At 40.6% G+C, this 22725-nt stretch overlaps 1 protein-coding gene across 2 annotated transcripts in view; it reads right to left on the bottom strand.

Moving 5' to 3' along the window:
- LOC124788340 (ABC transporter G family member 23) overlaps positions 1–22725 on the bottom strand; it is a 465453-nt gene that overhangs the window by 66150 nt on the left and 376578 nt on the right. For both annotated transcript variants that reach the window (XM_047255600.1, XM_047255598.1), the window contains 4 exons: positions 21921–22014; positions 14790–14969; positions 13288–13374; positions 6759–6892 (listed from right to left, as the gene is read on the bottom strand). In XM_047255600.1, the coding sequence (XP_047111556.1) occupies positions 6759–6892; positions 13288–13374; positions 14790–14969; positions 21921–22014 (495 nt within the window). The remainder of the gene's footprint in view (positions 1–6758; positions 6893–13287; positions 13375–14789; positions 14970–21920; positions 22015–22725) is intronic.

Genomic DNA, 22725 nt, shown 5'->3' with positions numbered 1-22725 from the left:
CACAAATTATGATCGGGTTGTGTTGTGTTTCCTGTTTACAAATTTACGCTGACCTTGGCTGTGTGTGAGCCTAGTTGTGCATGAGCAGTTGCTACAGTGCCAGTAGGGGTGTATATTTCTACCGCTGCCTGGTGTGCTACAAATTTGGCAATTTTCAGCTATTTTTTTTTAATACTTGCAGTGCCTCTTAGCAGCTAAAATTTTGACAGTGCAAATCTTTCATTGTCTTCTTCTTGTGTAAAAAAATCCAGGGTAGGTTTCAACATGTCTTATTGGACCATTCCCTTGTATGAGATATTTAATGAAGCTTACTAATAAAACTTTCTTGTGCCTTTATTTGGTTAAAATTTATTTGTCAATGGCTCAAAACTGTAGGTTCTGCCTCATAATTTCTCTGTGTGGCAGTTTATAACTATCAAAGTGTTTCCAGATAAAACTAGACTTTTTACTAAGGTCCTCTTGGTAATTAGTGTGTGTAGTTATGTGTCCTTTGTGCTCATTTATATGGAAATGAAATTCGTTTTGTTGTACATGCTTCACTAAAATATTGTTTACTTCAGAACAGTTAATCCAGAAGTGTCTGTAACATTTTAGCTATGTGCCTTTTGTGTCTACATATATGTACATAAAATTCTAATTTCTTATATTTGATTAAGTATAATATTGTTTATTTTGGAGTCATTCCAATCCCAGGAGCGGAAAGACTTACCTTAGGGGGAAAAAAAGGACGGGTATACACTCGCACACACACACATATCCATCCGCACATACACAGACACAAGCAGACATTTGTAAATTTTGTGTGTATGTTTGTGTTTGTTTGTGTGTCTATCGACCTGCCAGCGCTTTTGTTTGGTAAGTCTCATCATCTTTGTTTTTAGATATATTTTTCCCTCATGGAATGTTTCCCTCTATTATATATATAAACAGAGATGAGGTGACCTACCGAACAAAAGCGCTGGCAGGTCGATAGACACACAAACCAACACAAACATACACACAAAATTCTAGCTTTCACAACCAACGGTTGCCTCATCAGGAAAGAGGGAAGGAGAGGGAAAGACGAAAGGATGTGGGTTTTAAGGGAGAGGGTAAGGAGTCATTCCAATCCCGGGAGCGGAAAGACTTACCTTAGGGGGAAAAAAGGACAGGTATACACTCGCACACACACACATATCCATCCACACATACAGACACAAGCAGACATATTTAAAGACAAAGAGTTTGGGCAGAGATGTCAGTCGAAGCGGAAGTATAGAGGCAAAGAAGTTGTTGAAAGACAGGTGAGGTATGAGTGGCGGCAACTTGAAATTAGCGGAGATTGAGGCCTGGCGGATAACAAGAAGAGAGAATATACTGAAGGGCAAGTTCCCATCTCCGGAGTTTGGATAGGTTGGTGTTGGTGGGAAGTATCCAGATAACCCGGACGGTGTAACACTGTGCCAAGATGTGCTGGCTGTGCACCAAGGCATGTTTAGCCACAGGGTGATCCTCATTACCAACAAACACTGTCTGCCTGTGTCCATTCATGCGAATGGACAGTTTGTTGCTGGTCATTCCCACATAGAATGCATCACAGTGTAGGCAGGTCAGTTGGTAAATCATGTGGGTGCTTTCACACGTGGCTCTGCCTTTGATCGTGTACACCTTCCGGTTTACAGGACTGGAGTAGGTGGTGGTGGGAGGGTGCATGGGACAGGTTTTGCACCGGGGGCAGTTACAAGGATAGGAGCCAGAGGGTAGGGAAGGTGGTTTGGGGATTTCATAGGGATGAACTAACAGGTTACAAAGGTTAGGTGGACGGCGGAAAGACACTCTTGGCGGAGTGGGGAGGATTTCATGAAGGATGGATCTCATTTCAGGGCAGGATTTGAGGAAGTCGTATCCCTGCTGGAGAGCCACATTCAGAGTCTGGTCCAGTCCCGGAAAGTATCCTGTCACAAGTGGGGCACTTTTGTGGTTCTTCTGTGGAGGATTCTGGGTTTGAGGGGATGAGGAAGTGGCTCTGGTTATTTGCTTCTGTACCAGGTTGGCAGGGTAGTTGCGGGATGCGAAAGCTGTTGTCAGGTTGTTGGTGTAATGGTTCAGGGATTCCGGACTGGAGCAGATTCGTTTGCCACGAAGACCTAGGCTGTAGGGAAGGGACCGTTTGATGTGGAATGGGTGGCAGCTGTCATAATGGAGGTACTGTTGCTTGTTGGTGGGTTTGATGTGGACGGACGTGTGAAGTTGGCCATTGGACAGGTGGAGGTCAACGTCAAGGGAAGTGGCATGGGATTTGGAGTAGGACCAGGTGAATCTGATGGAACCAAAGGAGTTGACGTTGGAGAGGAAATTCTGGAGTTCTTCCTCAGACCAGACTCTGAATGTGGCTCTCCAGCAGGGATACGACTTCCTCAAATCCTGCCCTGAAATGAGATCCATCCTTCATGAAATCCTCCCCACTCCGCCAAGAGTGTCTTTCCACCGTCCACCTAACCTTCGTAACCTGTTAGTTCATCCCTATGAAATCCCCAAACCACCTTCCCTACCCTCTGGCTCCTATCCTTGTAACCGCCCCCGGTACAAAACCTGTCCCATGCACCCTCCCCCCACCACCACCTACTGCAGTCCTGTAACCCAGAAGGTGTACACGATCAAATTACCCACGTGATTTACCAACTGACCTGCCTACACTGTGATGCATTCTATGTGGGAATGACCAGCAACAAACTGTCCATTCGCATGAATGGACTCATGCAGACAGTGTTTGTTGGTAATGAGGATCACCCTGTGGCTACACATGCCTTGGTGCACAGCCAGCACATCTTGGCACAGTGTTACACCGTCTGGGTTATCTGGATACTTCCCACCAACACCAACCTATCCAAACTCCGGAGATGGGAACTTGCCCTTCAGTATATCCTCTCTTCTCGTTATCCGCCAGGCCTCAATCTCCGCTAATTTCAAATTGCCGCCACTCATACCTGAACTGTCTTTCAACAACTTCTTTGCCTCTATACTTCTGCCTCGACTGACATCTCTGCCCAAACTCCTTGTCTTTAAATATGTCTGCTTGTGTCTGTATGTGTGGATGGATATGTGTGTGTGTGCGAGTGTATACCCGTCCTTTTTTCCCCCCTAAGGTAAGTCTTTCCGCTCCCGTGATTGGAATGACTCCTTACCCTCTCCCTTAAAACCCACATCCTTTCGTCTTTCCCTCTCCTTCCCTCTTTCCTGATGAGGCAACAGTTTGTTGTGAAAGCTTGAATTTTGTGTGTATGTTTGTGTTTGGTTGTGTGTCTGTCGACCTGTCGCGCACACACACACACACACACACACACATATCCATCCGCACATACACAGACACAAGCAGACATTTGTAAAGGCAACATATATATATAATCTGCCTGTGACAGTGTTTGTTGGTAACGAGGATCACCCTGTGGGTAAACATGCCATGGTGCACGGCCAGCACATCTTGGCACAGTGTTACACCGTCCGGGTTATCTGGATACTTCCCACTAACACCAACCTATCCGAACTCCGGAGATGAGAACTTGCCCTTCAATATATCCTCTCTTCCCGTTATCCACCGGGCCTCAATCTCCGCTAATTTCAAGTTGCTGCCACTCATACCTCACCTGTCATTTAACAACATCTTTGCCCCTGCACTTCTGCCTCGACTGACATCTCTGCCCAAACTCTTTGTCTTTAAATATGTCTGCTTGTGTCTGTATATGTGTGGATGGATATGTGTGTGTGTGCGAGTGTATACCCGTCCTTTTTTCCCCCTAAGGTAAGTCTTTCCGCTCCCGGGATTGGAATGACTCCTTACCCTCTCCCTTAAAACCCACATCCTTTCATCTTTCTCTCTCCTTCCTTCTTTCCTGATGAGGCAACAGTTTGTTGTGAAAGCTTGAATTTTGTGTGTATGTTTGTGTTTGTTTGTGTGTCTGTCGACCTGCCAGCACTTTCATTTGGTAAGTCACATAATCTTTGTATATATATATATGTATATATATATATATATATATATATATATATATATATATATATATATATATATATATATATCTAAAAAGAAAGATGATGAAACTTACCAAACAAAAGCGCTGGCAGGTCGATAGACACACAAACAAACACAAACATACACACAAAATTCTAGCTTTCGCAACCAATGGTTGCCTCCTCAGGAAAGAGGGAAGGAGAAGGAAAGACAAAAGGATATGGGTTTTAAGGGAGAGGGTAAGGAGTCATTCCAATCCCGGGAGCGGAAAGACTTACCTTAGGGGGAAAAAAGGACAGGTATACACTCGCACACACACACATATCCATTCACACATACACAGACACAAGCAGGACAGGTACCGGTATACACTCGCACACACACACATATCCATTCACACATACACAGACACAAGCAGACATTTTTGTCTGCTTGTGTCTGTGTATGTGTGGATGGATATGTGTGTGTGTGCGAGTGTATACCTGTCCTTTTTTCCCCCTAAGGTAAGTCTTTCCGCTCCCGGGATTGGAATGACTCCTTACCCTCTCCCTTAAAACCCATATCCTTTTGTCTTTCCTTCTCCTTCCCTCTTTCCTGACGAGGCAACCATTGGTTGCGAAAGCTAGAATTTTGTGTGTATGTTTGTGTTTGTTTGTGTGTCTATCGACCTGCCAGCGCTTTTGTTTGGTAAGTTTCATCATCTTTCTTTTTAGATATATTTTTCCCACGTGGAATGTTTCCCTCTATTATATTCATATCATTAATTTGAAGCCAACAATCACGTTTGTTATTGTTATCGTTATTGTTATTGTCACTGTTACATTTCGAAGTCTTTTCTGTCGTCTTATTTCCTCCTTCTGTTTTTGCCAGCAGTTTCACTTTCTATTCACCTTCTCCTTTTTTACCGTAATCCAGTATACAATTTTATCCCGTCGATATACACTCAATAATACGTAATAATACGTAAATCACTTCGAAACCATAACCAAAAAAAATTTTTTTTTCCGCTTTGCTGCTATAAAATCCACCGTTTCCAGTCCACAAACAGTTCCTTTTAGCTATTAAACAACCCTTTCGGCAGTTTTAATAACTTTTGCGTTATTTCCATTTCCGTTTTTCTCACATCACCGATCATTTTTAGCCGCTTCCCACAGGTTTTAACGTCATTATTTCTTCATCAAACAATTGTTAGCTTCATTTCCATAATCTGCCACCACCAAACCACTCCTTTTAATACATCCTCACGTAGTTTTTTCGAAATTTTCCCGAATTTCTCCACCCTTTAACGTGTTTTGGCGGCAACACAACCACCTAACCTTTATGCACATCATTGTCTACCTACACAAGTTCACCACAGGATCAACATAGCCCAGCCCTAACCAACCCTTTTTCGCCTTTTTTCACACCAGATCTCCATTTGCTTTCTAATTTTACCTTTATCTCTCCCCATATATTTTTTCATATTTATTCTCATTTTCATTTCAGCCTCGTGTTCCACTTTCCACCTTCTAGTACCATGTCACCCTCACAACACCTTCACAACGACCCCATTAAGTTTTATTTACATTCCCTCCGCAAACATGCCTTCGCCCTTGAAAATGTCTGCTTGTGTCTGTGTATGTGTGGATGGATATGTGTGTGTGTGCGAGTGTATACCTGTCCTTTTTTCCCCCTAAGGTAAGTCTTTCCGCTCCCGGGATTGGAATGACTCCTTACCCTCTCCCTTAAAACCCATATCCTTTTGTCTTTCCTTCTCCTTCCCTCTTTCCTGACGAGGCAACCATTGGTTGCGAAAGCTAGAATTTTGTGTGTATGTTTGTGTTTGTTTGTGTGTCTATCGACCTGCCAGCTCTTTTGTTTGGTAAGTTTCATCATCTTTCTTTTTAGATATATTTTTCCCACGTGGAATGTTTACATATATGCCCTCGTGGTCTCGCGGTAGCGTTCTCGCTTGCCTAGCACGGGGTCCCGGGTTCGATTCCCGGCTGGGTCAGAGATTTTTTCTGCCTCTAGATGACTGGGTGTTGTTGTGTCGTCTTCATCATCACCATTCATCCCCATTACGGTCGGAGGAAGGCAACGGCAAACCACCTCCATTAGGACCTTGCCTAGTAAGGCGGTGCGGGTCTCCCGCATCGTTCCCCTACGCTCTGTAAAGAAGCATGGGACTTCATTTCCATTCCATATATAACACTTTTGAATAACTTTAAATAGAAAATGAGCCTCTAAGTAATGACTCTGAATCAGTATTATACTGTAGTCGATTTTGTGTTGTAGGGATCTTACACAACCAAAGATGCCTCCTCAGAAATGTGGAAATGGAAGTATAATGTAAAATGTGATGTTCAGAGTAACTCAGTTGACATACTTTTTTATCTGTTGCTGCATGTTATAAATATCATGAGTCTTGTTTTGGGTGTTTGTGGTAAAAACTACTGGACAAAATGGAAGACAAAAGAAAAACAACATTAAATACATACTAAATTCACTGATGAATATGTGCTTAGTTCAAAACTCATACAATGAAGGAAACAAGACATAGAACACCAGAATAGCATTAAGTTACCAAATTATCTGCAATACAGTCGAAACTGAAAGGAAAAGGCTTATGCCTTTAAAGTTTACAGTAATATTTTTATACTGCTGTTTATCCTTTTACAGGTTGTACTCTCTCTCAATGTGAGTTTTTAATCTATTTTAGTATAACATCTTTCTACATCTAAAAACGTGTATTTAAGTTCAATGAAACCATAGTAACATTTATACATACCCATAGTTTCGCCACATCCACAGTACATTCTTCCAAAGAAGAGCCTTCAAGTGATGCAACTGCGCGACCTTGAACATATCTGTCCACTCATTTCCTGGCTCATCATCTGGAGGAAGATCTGATGGCTGACCAGTCTACACAAGAGGGGATAATATTCATAAGATAGTGCAATTAGGAAATTAAATGGAATAAACAAATAAATTCTTTTTTGTGGACTAGCAGTAACCACTTTAAGAGATTAGCACATATTTTCTTCCAAACAGAGAACAGAATTACTTTCTAGATAGATAAAATTTTGAATGAATATTCAATGGTTTGTGCTGCTGACTTTGTAATGAAGTTATGAGGACCACACCGTTGTTGACACAAAATATCACACAAATAAGACTCTTTGGCAATGATATGAGTTGACACCCTGTCCCCCCAGCTCCAACAGAGAGGAGTATCTTTGTCAGTCTAGCCATTCTCAGTTTGCTGTGAACAACTGTTTTGTATGAACATGATCTTTCTGTATGCTCTGTTATCAGTAACAAAATTAATGTTGACTTCACTCATGGCTTCCAGCTTCATTTTGCAAGCCACCCCTCACTGGAATTCCTACACTGCTGATCTCACAATGGATGGCATTATCTATTTTGATGTAACAAGTGTACAATGTGATATAGTGTTAACTTTGACAATGGAGTCATCCCATGATCACCATATTTTTGAACAATTTGGACAGAATGGTGACTTTAAGAATGACTAGCAAAATGTTTTCTTCCATGCTGATCAGGTTACAATTTGTGTGAAACAGGAAGGCGATATTCAACTGTGTCTTACCATTGACAACGACAATGGTGAATGTGTGCACAAACAATGTGGCATGCATTTTGTCCTTCTAGGTGACTTCAGTGTTGAGGCAAATCTTTTCTCATATCAACTAGACAATATCCAGGCAACAAATTCAGGTCTGCATGGCAACATCTCGTCTGATTTTACTCATCCAACCATTTTAGGAATGATCCAGATGAACCTGTTCAGAATCCAATTCAAGACCCAGCCAGCTGCACCACATGAGAACACACTTTTGTTTTCCACCTTCACTGCAGACAGTCTGTGGGATCTCACCTGCCACTGAGCTTGGACCACATGTCCCAACACATCCACAAAAGGACTTCTGTGGAGGACGTACGCCATTGGATTCTCAACTTAAACTATTGACCATCCAGATGGAATACCCGTCAACATAGTCTGTGATTATCAAATAGATACTACAGTAAAACTCCAGTAATTGAGAGTAATTGAGACAAAGTAGAACTTGAATTTGATAAAAACTCAAATTACATGAAGAGTGACAGTTTTAAAGACTTTTTATTTAAAAATAAATTGAGTACTTGGTGTTCAAAATATTATCAAAAATAACGAAGTTATTTCATCAGTTAACCTATTACTTAGAGTTTGTTTTAGAAATTTTTTCTTGGATCACTTTTCACCACAGTTTTCAAGCTACCATAACCTGTACTTCTCTTCTACCTATCCAGCACCAGCACCCACAAACAGCAGAAAAACTTTCTTTTTTTTTCTATTTTTTTTCAAAATGAAAGTCTTCCTCCTGAATCATCGGACCACTTATTGGACATCATTTAGCTCGCTGTTGAGTACATCACAAATAAGGGGGTTTACTAGTCTTTTTGTAATCTGATGTGTTCATGAATTTATGATCTTTGAATTTTTATGCCTTTTTGGAAGAAGAACAAGATGCTTTGGTAGAATAACGCTGCTCTAGTTTGATGCTGTTTCATTGCCAGTCACTTACTGTTACTTTGTTTACACCTAACTCTGCTGCTATCTTTTTTTATAATCTCTCCACTACCCAATTTTTCAGTACTAAGACTTTCATATCCAATGAAATGAATTTCCATTCAGCTTTTAAGAGTCACTGCTCACATTCGCAAAAAATGGCAGGAAGAATAATAAATATGTAACATGAACCAAACTACACATAGAAACCACACTGGGTCTGATTGGTGGCAGGTGAAACAACAATTCAGCTAAAGTGGGCACATTGTAAACATCTCAGCCAGTGATCACACCCACTCCCTGCATAGTTTTGATTTTATCCATGATATTACTTTCATTTTTTTGAAATGTAGTAGTCAGCCATCGTCCACCTAAGATGAAACAGAGGCTCGGGTCTCCAGGTCTGCAATTACAGAGGTTTTGCTGTAAACAATGCTGGAATCACTGGTGATACATCTAAGTTCATGGCCCTGCTAAGCAACATAGGAGATTATGCCCGCATTATTAGTGACCTCAAACAAGGATGTGTGGCCAAAGGCAAATTCGACACTCGAAAGACACTGGTGCTCCGCTGACTGGCCAAGACACCAGAGCTACAGTTACAACAAATAATTTATGAGGAACAGTTAGGCAGCAGGGCACCATCTCATCTGTGGAGACATCTTTGAATTGATCAACCTGACTTTCATGCCAGCCAGCAAACTCTGTTTAATTAAATTACTGCCTCAGATACAACCAGCAATGATTCTGCATGAATACAATATGAGGGAAAACAAATTACTTTTGGCTAACAGACTTTTGCAATGCCATAGCTATGACAATGGTCAGATATGATGTATAACAGTGATTGCCATCAGCAGATTCCTGGCCTGATGCACTGGCTGCACACATGATGAGATGCTACTACCTAAGCAGCTGCATACACTAACGAGAATGACATCATGAGTGACTGCCCTGAGAGCAGCTGCCACACCTGCTGCTAACAATAACAGTTCTCATGGCAGTGAGGAGGCAGGGCTGCAGCGATGTTGCTTTCACTCATGTTTTGGCAAGTAGGCTTGCAGGTGCTCTATGCTGTCCAAATGCACAACAAAGCCACCTACAACTCAAGTGAGTGAGTTAAACTAGTTTTGCCCCAACTACAAGTGATGGTGGTAGACTGTTTGTGTTAGACAACACAGCAAATAAATATCTCCTTATAGACACTGGCTCTGCAGGGAACAACATTCCTGGGAACAGCCACAACCTGAACATATGATGTCTGTCATCCAACTGTGCACTACAAACAACACTCTTATCAGCCTATATGAAAGCATCACACACACTGTGGACCTCAGTCTGCATGAGAATTTTCATTGCAGTTTGTGATTGCAGATGTTCATGAACTGATCTTGGGCACGGATTTTCTCCATTGATTTCACCTCTCCTCTGACCTAACACTAGGAATCCTCAGGCAAACCAGCAGTACAGAGTTTGTACTGGTTTCACCAGCAGCCCAAAAGCACATACAAATTCAGTTTCTGATACAGCCCCTTTCAAACTGTACTTGAAGACTGTTGGGCTCTGGAGTCCAAACTACAAGTGGTGATGAAGAGTTATGAGGAAGAAAAAGAAACAAAAAACAGGCTCAGGCTACACAATGAGAATCTAGAATTGCAAGACCAGGCATATTTGTTAGGTAGGGAACTGGATGCTAAGAAATCTTCTCTTAGGGAGTTAATGTGAGAATGGTACCACCATTCACAACTTCCTGACATGGATGAGACAGCACCCACTGCAGTGTTGATGGAAAGCATGTATGGGCAATTTGTGCATACTTCACTGAAAAACATGTCAACATGGTGAACTTTTCTAATAATTTGAAAGCACTGACTACGAGTGTCCCCCTGTGTTGCCCATGCAATGTGTGTGATGTGTAAACAGAGACATGTCAAACATGACACATCACACGAAATTAACACCAAACGAGGTTCACATCTCCATGCACCTCAAACCCATCTGGATCTTACAAGGTACATAAAGCACAGGAGATGAAAATGCCGTTCAGGCAGAAGATAACTCAAGAAGGGCAATGACAATGCACCCCTTCCTCCTCTGAAACTCGAGAACTTCAACACCGACCAGCAATCTCGCTGCAGGTAACTGGCTGCAATCTTATCTTCAGGAAAGAAAACAGAAAGTAATTTTAAACAGCTCAGATGAGTCAAGGGATACCTCCGCTCAGTCTGAATGGACTTCTATTAGTTGTGGTGTGCCTCAAGGCTCAATTCTGGGGCCATTGTTGTTTTTGATGTTTATAAATGACTTACCATTGTGTGCAAGCCTGCCTTGCAAATTTACTCTTTTTGCTGATGATACCACCATCTTCATGAGTGGAAAATCAGATGTTAATTTCGAGGAGTCAGTTAACAACATACTCTCTGAAGTGATTAACTGGTTCAGTGTTAATGGTCTCTCTCTAAGCTCAGGTAAGACAAATTTTATCCAGTTCCAAACAAAAACAAAAAAAGGAAGAGAAATAAATGTAACATGTGGAAATCAACCAAAAGAAAGAATGGATGTGTCTAAATTTCTTGGAATACATATTGATAGCAAAATGAACTGGTCCTTCCATATACAACAGACCCTAAAAAAATTGAGCTCGGCTATGTATGCTATCAGAATGATGTCTTCCATTGGAGATTTAACCACTATGAAGTCCACATACTATGGGTATTTTCACTCCGTTATGTGTTACGGAATTATCTTCTGGGGAAATTTAGCTTTGGCAAAGAAAATTTTTGTGGCCCAGAAAAGGGCTATTAGAATTATGTGCAGAGTACCCCCTAGGACATCATGCCGTAGCCTTTTCAAAAAGCTGCAAATAATGACCACTGTATCGCAGTACATATATTCGCTGATGTGTTTTGTAATTGAGAACCCTGCACAATTTCCATCAAATAAGAACTATCACAAATATAATACAAGAGGGAAAGAAAATCCTCATTGTGAACTTAAGAACCTGACAGTTGTTCAGAGAGGTGTCAAATGGTCAGGAACAAAAAATTTTAACCATCTCCCTGACCAGATAAAATGTTTAAAAGAAAATGAATCTCTTTTTAAAGCAAAACTAAAGGAATATTTGTTAAATATGTCTGTTTATAAATTAGAAGAGTTTTATGATGCAAAAAGGGAAATAGCATTTAGATAGAATTATCCATCTTGTTAACAAAGAAATGTGCTTGCAATTTTTCTCCAAATTAAAACATGAAATTTTGTATTAAAACTCAAAGAAATCTGCTGTTATATGTACAATATCTGTTTTTCCTCTAAACTTTGTATTAACTTTATGCAGTCATGTAGAAATTTTTTATATATTTAATGAAGACTGCTTTGTATCTTTTTGTATGTTTGTTGTCTTGTATGTTTGACTCGTTCCACATCTCATGTGACGTGCTCACAATACGGGATCTACGGAACATGAAATACATAAATAAATAAATAGTTGTATCTGACAAGCTCCTCCATACCTAAATCACAAACACCAGGCTACAGAAACACCAGGACTGTTGCTCCTTTACTGAGAAACGGTCAACTCATGTCCCGCCTTGCAGTCACACATGACATGGCTCGTCATGGACAATGGGGACCTCACCATCAACAGTGTGAAATATGACAAAAATAAGAGTCTTTGTCAGTGATACAAGTTGAGCCCTCCCATAGAGAGGAATAACTTTGTCACTCTAGACATCCTCAGTTATAATTAAGTGAATAATTGTTTTGTATGCATGCGATCTTTCTGTATACTCTGTTATTAGCAGCAAAATTCATGTTGACTTCACTCACTGGCTTCCAGATTCATTGTGCAAGCCACTCAAACCAGAATTTATACTTATATATTACCTATATGTTAACCATTTTTAAACACTTTCACTAAGAATCTTTGACTGCTATAACATACTCTGAACTATTGCTTACACTATCTGAAAGTTAATGTAGACTACAGGAGCTTGTACTAACTACTTAGTATACAAACTTATTGTCCACATATCTCACATTCCTGAAAAGTCTTCATACAGAGGTGTATAAAACACAATATAAGAGTGAGAAATTATCACTCCAAAAAAGGATCATAACTGTTCAAAAATCTACCACAAAATAATATATTTTGTAGAGCTTCAGCTTTGCAGTAAGAATGCTGCACATTGCTGAAAATTTTTCATTGGTATGTGAAATATTTTCAGTAATTAGAAATGGGGAATAAATGAAGTGTATATTGAACAATAGTGGAAATTCCTGGAAGGAGCACTACATAAAATAACTCACAATTAGCAGATCAATGCATGGAACACAGTAACATGTAACAGGAACCAGCACTGACACTAGCTTTTGAGCATTAGTTAATATTCCAGCAATACTGCAAGCATTCACACACATAACCACACAGACACCTAAAAGCACTCTTCTATGGCGACAGCATGACACAGTGTGTGTTGCAAACTCTTTCACAGCAGCTTGCTACAGCTTCAGACCTTAAAATGCAAATACCATTACCAGTGACTTGTCTACATATGATTTTTTTCTTCTACCAGTACTGTTTGTGATCAAATTAGAATATCACCTTCAAAATCCAGTGAGAATTACTTTAAAAATGGTACTTTGTTAAACAAGTCATGAATATTTGAAACATTTAGCATAAAAGTTTTTGGTTGTTTAACTATATATGCTTAAAAAACAAACATGTTACTATGCTTTTTCAGATACTTACAGAAATTTCAGCTTCCTTATTGGAGAGGCTAATGTTGTCACCAAATTCTCCACTAATTTCTGAGTTGAGGTCATATGAGACAGGCTCCTGGATAAATAGAAATACAAATTGCAAAAAAGAATGTTAAAAGAAGTTGATGTCTAGACCTATCTAAAAACTAATTTATCATTTTAGACAAAGTACAATTTAAAATCAAAGACATACTCAGCCAATATATTAACCTTCACAATACTGAGGGAGGTACTTTTGTCCACCTTTTCCAAAATTTATAATCTAGTTGGTTACTTTGTATTTCAAAATGTTGAAAAAATATTTATTGTTTTTAATGAAGTCTTTTAACAGATAGGTACTATAAATGTTTTAAATTTTTCTGTTACACTTAATCCAAAAATTTAAGCCTTAATAGTAGATGGCATTTTCCCAATGAAATGACATATTCAATAATTTCATTTTCAGGACCCTGCTTACACATCAGTATCTATTTAGAAGCTATGTGTGAGAAAAAGTCAAGAACAATCAAAGCATGATGCAAATCCCCACATCAGGTTTTGAGCTTTGACTTTGCAACTTGTTTCATAAGGAGCTGAAATCGCAAAACAAGGTGAAAGAGTGAAACTTTCATTCTGTAGTGAAATGAAATAAAAACTTTCTAATTGTAACTTCGTGCTTGATACGGATCATATTCTAAAACTTTGGTTTGTATGCACTCTTCTCTGTCTGTGAGTCAACTATAAGCATAATATCATATCACAGTTATGTAAATTGACACTATTTCTTTACCACCGGTGAGCCACAGATAACACATAATTTACTTCAGTGTATCTCTGAGACTTATGAAAATTGTCTTCTACATTGAACTTAAACTGTGGCCTCTGTCTTCTGTTTATAGGAGCCTACCAAGAATGTATTCTGCAGAACATGGCATAAGTGAACTATGTCATGTCTGTTTACCAATTACAAGCAGCAGTCAACTGAAAATGGGACAGATGGGAAAGAAAGAAGTAAACTTTTATTATTTCAAAAGTCTCCATAACCATTTATACATTTATTTCACTGTGAGACAAAATGGTCAATGGCTTCATGGAAAAATGTTTGCAGTTACCTATTGAACCATAAATGTAACCAGGTGTACACCTCTTTGTCTGAAGCAAATCTACAGTCACAAATCTCTGCCTTTATGGCTCAAAAGATATGGAAAATCACATGGGAAGAGATTAGGGTTGTCTGGAGGATGTGTAAGGGCTTCCCAGTGAAACTTCTGCAGTGTAATCAAAACAACCATGGCAACATATGAAACCACATGTGATAAAATCCTGTTATATAAAAATCCACTCATTGCTGTAAACATTTCAAATACACAGTCCAGTGTGAAGTTAGAGGTGCTTAAACTGACTTCAGTAGTGTGTGCCACTAAGAACATAATCATTTCACTTACAGTTTCAGACAAACAAATAAGCTAGAGAGTGATGAAAGAAAGTACCTGTATAAAAATAGTCACTTACTTCTGGTGGAGGTACTGTTGCCATGATCTCCTGCATGAAACTTGATCTTCTTCTCTTCCCCCGGTTTTGTATCTTGCTCAGTTTTAGGAAGACATCTTCCAAAGAGTCACAACCATGGTTACGAAGCAAGTCTTCTGGAGATTCCTCTGCCAAGAATTTTCCAGCACGCATCAAACCAATCTAGAAAAAAAAAAAAAAAATCAAAGTAGGAAGTACAGTGCTAAGGTAAAACAAATGAAACTTCTAATAAACTAGTTACTGTAATACTTATGAACATTAAAGTACATGACCAGAAGGCATAGGATACATAAAGGTATGTGACAAGTGAAATAGCAAAATTATTTTAAATAAATGGTCTGAGCAGTGCTGGTCCCATGGCTGCATGCCATTGGTTGTCACACTATTTCAGATCTGGAATCATGAGGTGATATGGTATGGAGGAGAGATGTACAGCCAATTCATCTTTGACCATGGCAAACTGTTTCACATATGCTGAATTAGTTCTCGACATTCTAGGTACTGAAAAAGTCAGAACTGTCATTTGGATTGACATCACATAGGTCATATTGGTGAAAAACCTGAGGACTGTGCTTATAATGGTAGTGTCTCATCACAGTGGAAACAGTTCACATAACCTTACACATATATTGTACTTAGGTGAGACACTATACTAGATTTCTGTCTCATAAGAGGTTATGTTGATACAAGATGTTTATTGCATTTTAGTACACCACAAGAGTCTTTTAAGTTACTACCTGTAGTAATCCACTTTGTGAAGAGTGCAGTAGGTAAGATGGGTAGACAGTTTAACTCACACTCACAAGGAGAAGTATAGCTAGCTGCCCAAGTAAGATTTAGCTCAATTATGACAAGGGACTTAAGAAAATCCTCTCCTGAATTCTTTTGCTGCTGTTGTTCAGTTGAACTAGTTTTCCACTTCTAAAGACCTTGATGTTGATGGGATGTAAGACTCTAACCTCTTTTCCTTCAATGATGGTCTCAAGAAAAATCCAACAGTTATATTACAATGCCAGGAATACTATATGGCAGACAAATCTACCTTCTTCTCTCAGCACCACTGTACATCCAACTGACACTTATCTACAGTAGTACTGAAATAGCATTGATAACTGGAAAATATATATTGCTTTTCAGTTACAACTTTTGTTACATCACTAATCCATCTGTAGGCCTTTTATTATGGTTTTAATGATGTTCTATACATTAGGCTGTAAGCACACAGTCTGGATGCCGCCAGTTGCTGATCAATGGCACAGACTGATGTACAGAAAGTAGTACCAATGTCTAGCATGCAAGAAATGACATTTCCCGGAAATGATGTGGAAGTTTTGAGCTAGTTCAAGAAAGTGAAATTTCACTGTCTGGAAAAGTCACAATGTATACGGCACCAGCATCATATGTACCCCCAGAGTAGATCTTCAAGCTCCTATAACTATTAAACATCTGAAACAACTGAGGTAATATGATTTGACCTTCTGGTTCCATACAGGTCATTAGAGTAGCTTCTTTCTTGTTTCAACAAATGCTTGAAATACTGTATAACTAGATTGCAATTTTCTGATCCGAAGTTCTATTCTCATGTAAGCCAATATATACTTGCTCACTTACTGCAGTCCTCATCTACCAGCAGTTGTACTGCTGCTGGAAGCAGGTATCACTCACACACATGTCTAGGTAAGCACACTGAACAAAAAATTAGTCATTCACAGGAGACATTAAGGTAATACAGTGTACAACGCCACTTTTAGCCTTGATAATGGCTTCAAATTGAAGATGAACTGATTGGGTACTTATGATGCTGGTACCGCATATATTGTGGCCTTTCAGTCAGTGAAGAGAGTCCAACAGTTTCTCCAGGTACACCATATCCAGATGAAGCCACTCATTAATGATTAGATCCCATAGCACTACCAGACTGCATAGATGGTGACTGTTAAATTTCTTCAACTGTTCCAAATAGTCCCAGCCATTCTTGTGGGATTAAGACTGGATGATTTAGTGAGTCAGTAGAGGTGTGATATGGGGCCTTGAGTGTTAATTAAACCAGAAATATATAGGCCTATGGATGTGGCTGTTGTCTGTCATAGATTTCCGTAGCACAGTTTTCTTGAAGATGGAGAGGATTGGGTGACAAATGGTCACTGATAGTGTTCAAATAAACATTTGAGTCCATGCTAATGGTATCTGAATGAGTGGGCCCAAATCATGCTATGAAAAACACACCTAAAATATAATAGAATCATTTCCAGCCTGAACTGCACCCTCCATAGTCAGTAGTTTCAAAGCTTCATTGGGGTTTTGGTGTACTTGACACCTTGTGTCATTTGAAAACAGACAAAATTGTGACTTGTCTGACCTCACTACATTTCTTGAGTCAGCTATGCCCAGTTTTGTTGTTGTTTCCTATTGAATATGCGCAGTTTCACGTAAACAATGGCTTTTAATGAGGTACCCAATCCCAAATGTCCACTGCATGCAGTTCCCTTCACAACTGCTCACTCGGGATATGATTGAGATGGGCCTGCATTCATTGACAGCAGCAGTTTCTGCCAGGTTTGAAACAAACAGGGCAGCATCCTTTACGGCGTGTTCGTGGACACATTCAACACAATAGTTTATGTCTGGCATTGTGGCATGTCTCCATGTTAGTCAATGTTATTGTACTGAACTAATCCCATACAACACTGGCATAAACACACACACACACACACACACACACACACACACACACCATAACAGAAGTTCTGTGAGGCTGTGCCTCTTCTGCTGTTCTGCAGTCACTAGCAATGTCTTCCAACATCAGCCAAGTGAGATTAGCCGAGCGGTCTATGGCGGCGCAATCATAGACTGTGCGGCTTGTCCCGGCGGAGGTTCGAGTCCTCCCTTGGGCATGGGTGTGTGTGTGTTTGTCCTTAGGATAATTTAGGTTAAGTAGTGTGTAAGCTCAGGGACTGATGACCTTAGCAGTTAAGTCCCATAAGATTTCACACACATTTGAACAACATCAGCTGCCCATCATGAGCACAATAGGAAACCAGCCCTTCTTAAGGTAACCACAATACCTTATCTCTGAGGGATGTTGAGGGATGTTTAGGCAGTCTGCTAGTGCAGGGTGCACAGACCACATTCTGAAAATGGTTCAACCCCCCATGTTCATTCTAATTTTTTTCTACCTGTGGGAAAGGAGATAATGTTTCTGTAAAAATACATTACTGTAATTATACTTGTCAAATAAAATGAATATTTATGAAGCTGATATGAACTAATTACACTCCTGGAAATTGAAATAAGAACACCGTGAATTCATTGTCCCAGGAAGGGGAAACTTTATTGACACATTCCTGGGGTCAGATACATCACATGATCACACTGACAGAACCACAGGCACATAGACACAGGCAACAGAGCATGCACAATGTCGGCACTAGTACAGTGTATATCCACCTTTCGCAGCAATGCAGGCTGCTATTCTCCCATGGAGACGATCGTAGAGATGCTGGATGTAGTCCTGTGGAACGGCTTGCCATGCCATTTCCACCTGGCACCTCAGTTGGACCAGCGTTCGTGCTGGACGTGCAGACCGCGTGAGACGACGCTTCATCCAGTCCCAAACATGCTCAATGGGGGACAGATCCGGAGATCTTGCTGGCCAGGGTAGGTGACTTACACCTTCTAGAGCACGTTGGGTGGCACGGGATACATGCAGACGTGCATTGTCCTGTTGGAACAGCAAGTTCCCTTGCCGGCCTAGGAATGGTAGAATGATGGGTTCGATGACGTTTTGGATGTACCGTGCACTATTCAGTGTCCCCTCGACGATCACCAGTGGTGTACGGCCAGTGTAGGAGATCGCTCCCCACACCATGATGCCGGGTGTTGGCCCTGTGTGCCTCGGTCATATGCAGTCCTGATTGTGGCGCTCACCTGCACGGCGCCAAACACGCATACGACCATCATTGGCACCAAGGCAGAGGCGACTCTCATCGCTGAAGACGACACGTCTCCATTCGTCCCTCCATTCACGCCTGTCGCGACACCACTGGAGGCGGGCTGCACGATGTTGGGGCGTGAGCGGAAGATGGCCTAACGGTGTGCGGGACCGTAGCCCAGCTTCATGGAGACGGTACGTCCACCCGGCCTCCCGCATGCCCACTATACGCCCTCGTTCAAAGTCCGTCAACTGCACATACGGTTCACGTCCACGCTGTCGCGGCATGCTACCAGTGTTAAAGACTGCGATGGAGCTCCGTATGCCACGGCAAACTGGCTGACACTGACGGCGGCGGTGCACAAATGCTGCGCAGCTAGCGCCATTCGACGGCCAACACCGCGGTTCCTGGTGTGTCCGCTGTGCCGTGCGTGTGATCATTGCTTGTACAGCCCTCTCGCAGTGTCCAGAGCAAGTGTGGTGGGTCTGACACACCGGTGTCAATGTGTTCTTTTTTCCATTTCCAGGAGTGTATGTAGTCTTCTTCTTTTCTTTTTGCCCTTGCAAAGTCATAATGAGGAGTACACCTGCAGTACTAGGAAGTCTATACAGCCCTGCACTAGTGACTCCTACAGTACGAGAAATGTAGGACAGACATCTGCAAGATGGACTCAGAGTGCAGTGCCAAACTCCCACAGATGCCATGCCAGCTAGGGGCATTGCTTAAGATTGACAACAGAGAATATCACCATCGGAAAAGGATTAACAGTTTAATCAAAGCAACAACCCAGTTGGGCTTACTTAGCCTTCTTGCACTGTTCCTACTTATACGTACCTTGCCCTGAACTCTTATTCTAGGATCTGATTCTCTGAATGTATGTGTCATTAGTTCTTTTCCTCAAAGTCACTGTATTTCTCTCTTTGTGAATTTGCATCTGCCAGGCAGCAATATTTGTTTATTCTTGTATTGTGTGGTTCTCTTACTGCACTTGAGTGCTCTACGCTATTATTACTAGGCAATGTATTTTCTTTAAATAAATATTGTTCCTTTATCTATACCAGTAGCATGTCATTCATTCCCTTTGAAAAAATCTGATGTCCCTTTGCGTTCTGAGAAATATAGGGGTTCTTAATGTTTTCCGGAAGTTGATGACTTCCGTTTTTCCTGGGATAATGACATGCATGACTCTTGTCTCAAACAAGTGTACTTACAGCAAATGGCATCATAATTAACGATGAAAAATGCTAACTCCAACAACTTTTTCTGCCTTACTGTCAATATTGTGGGTATTTGCCCTACACCACAACAAATGGATCTCATTCCGCAACTACTACCCCTACAAGACTACCAGGAATAATGTCAATTTCTAGCAATGCTCAACTTCTACTGGCGCCACCTCCTGCAGGCAGCCACTATTCAGACCCTGCTCATAGAGGTCCTAAAAGGGAAAAATATCAACAGTAAACAGAAACTGAAGTGGACCACTAACCTGCAGGAAGCCTTCACCCAGCCCAGAGACTATCTAGGTGACAACCATGGTACACTCACTTCCCATACACAGTTAACTACAGTGGTGGATGCAAGTGATTTCATGATTGCTACAGTCCTGAAACAGGAAGTGGTGGCTGTACAGCAAACACTCTACCTATGAGTGCAAACTCCTTGAGGTCTATAAGGCAATTCTTCAGTTTAAGGATGACATGGTAGGTAGACCACTTTGTCATCTATGCATATCACTGACCACTAACAGACTCAATCCATAACCCATTAAAAGACTTCTGTTCCAGATGTTTCCACCACCTGGATTACATCACACAGTTGTATGAGCAATGTGCACCACATGAAAGATGTGGACACTGTCACTGATTATCTTTCACAGATCAATGCCAGCTTGATGTCTTGAGACCTCCTCATGATACAACTGTGAATCTCAAAATCGAACGACACCTGACACCAAGCACTACATAACAAATTTTGTATGAATCTCACAAAACTGAACTCACACGTTAGTACCTCAGCCATTTTGGAAGATCGTGTTTGATTTGTTACACTACTTATCACATCCTGGGATATGACCAACCAACAACACGACTTGTTACAGGGCACTGCCACCACATGCACCACAGACGATAAGAAATTTTGTGTATGCTGAAATTTTTTGGACCTGCGGACCTGCAACTAAAAGTATTGTGATAATTCCCAACGCTAATGTGATCACACAGAGCAGTAAAGGAGTATGAGGAGGGTATGTTGTAACACAAATACAGGTTGCATATGAATGAAACCAGTAAATACAGCTGTTCTCATTATTTCATGTGAGATAAAGTACAAAAAACAGCTGTTGTCCCAATATTCACCAGAAGATGGATATACAAGAAAAGATTGCCTTTGTCTGCCTGGCTTCTATACCACTGACTCTTCAGTACACTTTTTCTGATGCTTTCTCCCGTTAACAATCACACTTTACAGTTGATGATCTTCGTTTCGTGAATGACATAAAATTATATTTTTTTAAGTAGTCCTCTTTGCTGCCTCGCTTTATTATTCCACACATATAAATAAACATATAAAAAGAAAAATGAAAATATTAGATGAGTCGAAATCCCTCATCTACTCCAGGGGATGCCTCAGTCCTAGTCTTGGCAATAGTGCAATGTTTCAAAATTTACGGAACACAGGTCTTCAGCTTTCCTGAAGTTAATAAAGGGGAGATACGCTGTTAACTTAAAGAACCTGGTGAATTTAAAGTGATTTTAGTTTATATATTATGTCAAGTGACATTAAGAAATTTATGTATCTGTTGTATATATTTTGTACATGAAACAATATTGGAGTGTTCCATGTTTTTTGCCTACACAAAATCCAACAGGAAAGGTTGGTTGTTGACCCTCAAACACTGGTCCCAGAAGCACATAAAACTACTAATTTTCACAGGCAGAAAGCAAACCCTACTTGACCTGTGCATTTGCATCTAGCTAGTTCTGATATAAACAGAGATTCTTCCAACCATCAGCCAAATTTCACAATGATTGCTCCATTCAATTTTATGTTTACTAATTGTCATTCTTAACTACATGACACCAATTCGTTCTTAAGCAAGCCTGAAGGCTAGGTATCCTACATTGCAGGATGATAACGCTGTAGATTTCAGTTGTTGGCAGCAATAGGTTACCAGACTCACCATGCCGGCTTGACGCGTCTCGTCGATGTAGTGAGTGGTGATGATGACTGTCCTGTTGCCTTCTTTGGTGATGCTCACCAGGTGATCCCAAATGCTGAAACAGTAGTTAAACAATGTCACTATCACTGATAAATTGTGGCAAGCATGCGTTTGTGTTTGGTGCCATTCAAAGAAGAATCCAACAGCACTTGCAACCTCAATTTGTCTGCATTCACTACGAGAACAATGTGCATGAACATCAATACTGATAGAATCTGCAGCCAACATTTAGAAAGAGGGAGTACAGTTGCTCATTATGTGCAGTTGAGAGATGTCTAATCGGTCTCTAATGGATGCCACAGTTACAAAATATTGTTGCAAAAGGTTTCAATAGTCTTAAAACACATCTGGGCGATATTCAGAAGGAAGTGGAGAGGTTATGTAATGGGGATACATACCACATATTTAGATCGGCAGATCTGTTCCAAAAGTTCATCTGGGAAGCAGAAAATTTTATCTATTTTGGACCCGCTTACTACACTCATGCCTAGTTCTTCCTCTACAATTTTTCCCCGCCACACTTCCGTCCAGTACCAAATTGATAATCCCTTGATTCCTCAGGATGTGTCGTACCACCCGATCCCTCTTTTGATAATGCTATGCCATAAGGTTTTTTCTCCTCAGTTCGATTCACTACCTCCTTATAAGTTATTCGATCTAATCTAATCTTCAGCATTCTCCTGTAGTATCAAATTTCAAAACTGAAGAATTATTATCATATGAAGTTAATGAGTTTCGATTTATAATTTAATACTGCCAAGCGCGC

The sequence above is a fragment of the Schistocerca piceifrons genome, chromosome 3 (assembly GCF_021461385.2).
Source record: "Schistocerca piceifrons isolate TAMUIC-IGC-003096 chromosome 3, iqSchPice1.1, whole genome shotgun sequence".
NCBI classification, from domain to species: domain Eukaryota; kingdom Metazoa; phylum Arthropoda; class Insecta; order Orthoptera; family Acrididae; genus Schistocerca; species Schistocerca piceifrons.
This window is presented reverse-complemented; position numbering and strand designations above follow the sequence as displayed.